At 43.8% G+C, this 5,549-nt stretch overlaps 1 protein-coding gene across 1 annotated transcript in view; it reads left to right on the top strand.

Annotated features, from left to right (window-relative positions):
* Positions 1-5,549, top strand: part of kcnq5b (potassium voltage-gated channel, KQT-like subfamily, member 5b) — a 94,741-nt gene that overhangs the window by 64,830 nt on the left and 24,362 nt on the right. The window contains exons 2-3 of the mRNA XM_037690128.1: positions 1,359-1,449; positions 4,819-4,945. Of these exons, the coding sequence (XP_037546056.1) occupies positions 1,359-1,449; positions 4,819-4,945 (218 nt within the window). The remainder of the gene's footprint in view (positions 1-1,358; positions 1,450-4,818; positions 4,946-5,549) is intronic.

Raw genomic sequence — 5,549 nt, 5'->3', positions numbered from 1 at the left:
TTTTAGCTCTACTTTTGCTACTCTTCAGCTGCTTAAAACTTTGGCTAATCTTTTGCTACAATTAGCTTTTGTGAACCGTTTGATTGTTTTAAGTAGTGCTTTGTTTCTGTTAGCGTTTAGCTAGTTTGAGGCTGCTTCAAGTTTCTTGCTACTGTTTAGTTGCTTCTTTTAGCTACCCTTTTGATACTTTCAGCTTTTGCTAACCTTTTATTGCTTTAACTAGTACTTTGGTACTTTTAGATTTTAACATTTTGCTACTTATAGCTTTTAGCTACATTTATCTACATTTAGCTTATAACTAGCTTTTGCTACTGCTATCTAGTCTTTTGCTTTTCAGCTAGTCTTTTGCTACTTTTAGCTAGCTTTTTACTACTTTTTTTCAACAAGATTTTGCTGGATTTTAGCTTATAGCTAGTTTTGATGCATTTATCTAGCGCTTTGCTATCTTAGCTATACTTTTGCTACTCTTCAGCTGCTTTAAACTTTGGCTAGTCTTTGGCTATAATTAGCTTTTGTTAACCTTTTATTGTTGTATGTAGTGTTTTGCTACTTATAGCTTTTAGCTAGTTTGAGGCTGTTAGGTTTTCTGCTACTGTTTTGCTTCTTTGAGCTTTTGATACTTTTGGCCTTAGCTAGTATTTTAGCTATTTTTAGCTAATGTTTGGAAACTTATCTTTGAACTAATCAAGTGTTCTGTTTTTTTTTTTTTATCAGAAACTACAACTTTAGCTTCTGTTTTCTGTCTTATTAGAGTGGTTCTCTTTACTCATCTTGGGTTTCTGAAGTAAAACGTTGACAAGTTGTCGGCTCAGATTATTTCAGATGAAAGCTGATCATGTTCGAGTTTCTGTTCTCGGCTGGTTTCCCTAAACAGCGGCAGAGAAAACCGACTTGTGTCTTTTGGGTTTTTTTTTGTCCCGTGAGATCCAAGATGATAAATCACAGATGTTTTGTTGTGTTTTCACTGTTTAAACCGACTCTAAAGTCCGGCTCGTATTTCAGACGGAGATGATTTACTGGAACGTTTATGGGATGGAAATTAAAAAAACAAATGTTGTTTCGCTCCAGTTTCCTGGCGTTGGAGTGGCGGGCACGGAAACGTTCGAACTCTCCGGTTTTCCAGTGGCTGCTCGTTTCTCGTAAATCTTGTTGCTCAAACGAGCGTGATTAAGTTGATCCTCAGGAAACCGGATAATGGATGGGTCACGGTTCACTGCAGAGAGGAAACGAGTTCTGTGATGGCGCTGCCAGGGTGTTCCTCAGAGCCAGACCCGGTTCAGGACTTTGTTCTGTCAGCGGGTCGTTCTGTGGAGGTTCTACCGTTGACTCCGGTTGTTTCTTTGTGTGTTTTTGTTCAGGTTCATCCTGGTCTTCAGCTGCCTGGTGCTCTCGGTGTTCTCCACCATCCCCGTCCATCAGGACTTCTCGTCCAACTGCCTGCTCATCCTGGTAAGATCCTGGACCGTCCTTCAGCCCAAATGTGTCTCACCAGTCATTTAAAGGAGGGGCTGCAAATTTCAAAGATGGAAACTTTCCATCCATCCACTATCCTTTTACCCACTTCTTCCTTTTTGGGTCGCAGGGGTCACTGGTGCCCATAGCCACCCATCACTGTGTGAGAGGCAGGGGACACCCTGGACAGGTCTCCAGTCCATCAGAGGGACACATTGAGACAAACAACCATTCACTTGTTCTCTCACCTAGGGATAATTTAGAATTACCCTTCCACTCACGACCCGACTTCGTAATAAGTGGAAGATGGATGGATGGCTGGATGGATGGATGGATGGATGAAACTTTCCACCGAAATTAAACAGAATTAAGAAAATTTTAAAATATTAGAAGGACATTTCAGTTTTGTACCTGGACATGTAGGGACAATTAAGTCATGCAGTGACAAATGGGACATGTATGGACAGATGGGACATGTAAGGACAGAAGAGACATGTAAGGGCAGATGGGACATGTAGGGACAGATGGGACAAGGGACATATGGGACATGTAAGGACAAATGGGACAAGGGACAGGAGCCATGTAGGGACATGTAACAACAGATGGGACAAGGGACAGATGGGACAGGTGGGACATGTAGAGGCAGATGACCCATGTAAGGACAGATGGGATGTGTAGGGACAGATGGGACAAGGGACATATGGGACATGTAGGGACATGTAACAGATGGGACAAGGGACAGATGGGACATGTAGAGACAGATGGGACAAGGGACAGATGAGCCATGTAAGGACATGTAACAACAGATGGGAAAAGGGACATATGGGACATGTAGGGACAGATGGGACAAGGGACAGATGAGCCATGTAAGGACATGTAACAACAGATGGGACAAGGGACATATGGGACATGTAGGGACAGATGGGACAAGGGACAGATGGGACATGTAAGGACAGAAGGGATGTGTAGGGATAGATGGGATAGATGGGACATGTAGAGACATGTGGGAAGTGGTGGCGCAGAGGTTAGAGAAGGTGGACCTGTGATCAAGTCGCTGGTTCGACTCCCCGGACCGATAACATCAAAATGTGGGTGGAAAAGGTGAAGCAACCACACCTCCACCCTCATTTGCCCCACTCACATGCCCTTGAGCAAGGCCCTTAACCCCACCAACTGCTCCAGAACAGGTCCCTCTTGAAAATGAGTTCTCATGACTCGATGAGACGAGCTGAATAAATAAAGGTTTTTACAAATAAAAAATACAACATGTAAGAACTAAAGGGACAGATGGGACATGCAGGGACTGACACATGTAAGGACAAAGAAAACGTAGGGACCAATAGTACATGTGGACACTAATGGGACATACTGGGACAGATGAAATTACTAACATATTAGAAGTTTAGTCCAGAGTTGTAAAACATGCAGTTTATCAAAAATAATAATTTCTGGACACATTCTTGCATTTATTGGAACAAACCCTCTTTAGACAGCTCGGAGCTGAAACTCGTCTTTACAGAAGCTGAACTAGTTTTTCCAAGTAGTTGAGCTTCGCTCCCACCACACCCGGTGCTTTAAATCATGTGATGTACTTCAGTTCAAAACGCTGGCGCACCGTGCGGCGGGTGACAGGCATTCTGAAGCTCTTCTGTCTCTGCGAGACAAACGGCTTCTGACTAATGACGGGTTCAGCTCGTGAAGCGTCCGCCTTCAAACTCACCTTAAGTGCTTCGAACACCGAACGGCGTGTCAGAGTCTCGCCTCGAGGACCAGGTTCTGGAGGAACAGAGGATCCGGCGCCGAGACAGGAGCAGAATCCTTCGAAAGACTCAGCGTGACTGTGTTTGGTAAAAGCCTCAGACTTGAAGGTCACTTTTTGTTCTGCGCAGTGTTTCCTGCGCCGCTCGGCCGCAGCAGCTAACGTTTCCAAAGAGCACCGAACCGGTCCCGTCGGTGTCGGACCTGCTGGAGCTGCAGCGTTAACCGGCTGCAGGCATCATCAGCAGGAAGCTTCGTCCTCCCGGCCATCTTTAAACACAAAAACACTGATTCGTTCAAGTGAACAAACGTCACAGCCACGTTAGATTCTGTTCCCCGACCCACCAAGGCAACATTTAGACACGACTCTCGGCTACTACCAAACCCAGTTTTAGCTGTAAAATTTACTGGGTCATCACCATTTGTGTTTGCTTAGGTTGATGTACACGTTGTGTTCAGAAACATGGGAAGATCATTGACGTTCAGGTTCTTAAATCTACACATTTATCCAGCAGTCACGTTGACCGCTGGTTCTGGTTCTGTTCTTTCTGGGTCCAGAACCTTAACACGTGTGTCCGTCAGGAAGTCGTTTTTATTTGATCTAAAAGTCTCTTGGCTGTGGCGGAGCGTCGAGGCTCACACCTTTAACTTGTCCTGTAATGGTGCCCAGATAAAACTCGTTTCTTTTAGGTTTGTTTCAGCTCTTTTGACGTGTGAAGAAGTTTACAGCAGTCAGTATCTTACCTGCAGCTGGAAGGATCTCGGTTTGAAAAATCAAAGTCTGAATCGTTTACAGGTTAAATTTTTATTAAAAAAAAAAAGTTAAACTTATTGATTTATCAGCGAAAAGGTCGAATCAACTTTAAACTTTTCTTTTCTCCTTGTCAGCTGGTAAAATCAACTACGCATTTATTTTGTTTGTCTTCATTTATTTTTCTGGACATTGTCAATAAACACAAATGCCCCTGACAAAGCTTAAAAATCTTTGAAAACACTATTTAAATTGGTATGAATGCTCCCGTTACCTCACAGGAACTGTACTGCCCTCTAGTGTTCCCGGGGGGGAAAACCCACCATATTGAAATCCGTTATAAATGCATTCTTAATCGCACATTTAGCGTGTCGTTAAATAATGCTTTCCTATCAGTCGATGATGCTTTCTGTGACGGATGCCGTAAAAACTGCTGATGGGGGTGAACCATGTTTGGTGTTTTGAACCACTTTGGCATGACTGTCTCAGAGGAGTTGACGGGGGAGAGGGTGGGCCCCAGATGCCATCTAATCACCAGCAATCTCTTTTTTCCCACTATGGAGTATGTTGTTTGTGGGAACCTGTGAAGAAATCCTTTGGTTGAAGGACGAAACGTCTCAGCAAAAAAAGAAACCGTCCAGATGACCTGACTGAACATTGTTGGCACTCTTCTTACGGTTCATTCAAATGTTATGCATCCGTTTCCTTAAATGATTTTTGTCTTTTCAAGTGAAGCTTAGAAAAGCCCAATAGTTTTTAAATGTTACTTGTCCTGCCGTAAACAACGTGTTGTGGCGACGTTTGAGTGAAAACACGTGTCACTCCACAACAACAACAACCGTCTGCGATTCCTGCAGGAGTTTGTGATGATCGTGGTCTTCGGGTTGGAGTACATCATCCGGATCTGGTCCGCCGGGTGCTGCTGCCGGTATCGAGGATGGCAAGGTCGACTTCGCTTCGCCAGGAAACCGTTCTGTGTCATAGGTGAGTTCCATCTCCCTGTTGCTCCTCTTCCCCTCGTCCTCTGATGGACTATTGCTGTCCTCTAAGAGGCTCCTCAGCTCTTTGGCTCATTGTAGCCATAGTTTCCTGGTGTCACTTTCAGCTGTGGTTTAAGAACAGAAGCCATTTACGTAAGAAGGTTCCTCTCTGTGCTTTTTCTCTCTGTGGTGTTTAGACGTGGATTTGTCTGCTCGGAAACAACAACAGGGTGGTCTGGAGGGAGGGGGGACACAAAGAACCACGAGTTCTTGGTTTTGGGCTGATGATTGCAGCACTGCGGTAACAGAACAAAACATAAAATAAAAACATAAAATACAAACAAAACGACAATAAAATGAAACGTGAAGAGACAAAACAAAGGAAGTATGTTTCGTTAAGGGCTAAAGCTCTTTATTAAGTCAAAAAACATTTTTTCTGTTATTCAGTTTGGTTGTTAGCTAGTTGTTCAGCTTGGTGTTAGCTAGTTGTTCAGCTTGGTAAGAGCTAGTTGTTTAGCCTGGTAAGAGCTAGCTGTTAAGCCTGGTGTTGGCTAATTGTTCAGCCAGGAAATAGCTAGTTTTTCAGCCTGATGTGAGCTAGTTGTTCA

Source organism: Nematolebias whitei, chromosome 16 (genome assembly GCF_014905685.2).
Source record: "Nematolebias whitei isolate Nwh7 chromosome 16, NemWhi1, whole genome shotgun sequence".
NCBI lineage: Eukaryota > Metazoa > Chordata > Actinopteri > Cyprinodontiformes > Rivulidae > Nematolebias > Nematolebias whitei.
Note: the sequence above shows the minus strand (reverse complement) of the source record. Positions and strands in the feature narration are given on the sequence as shown.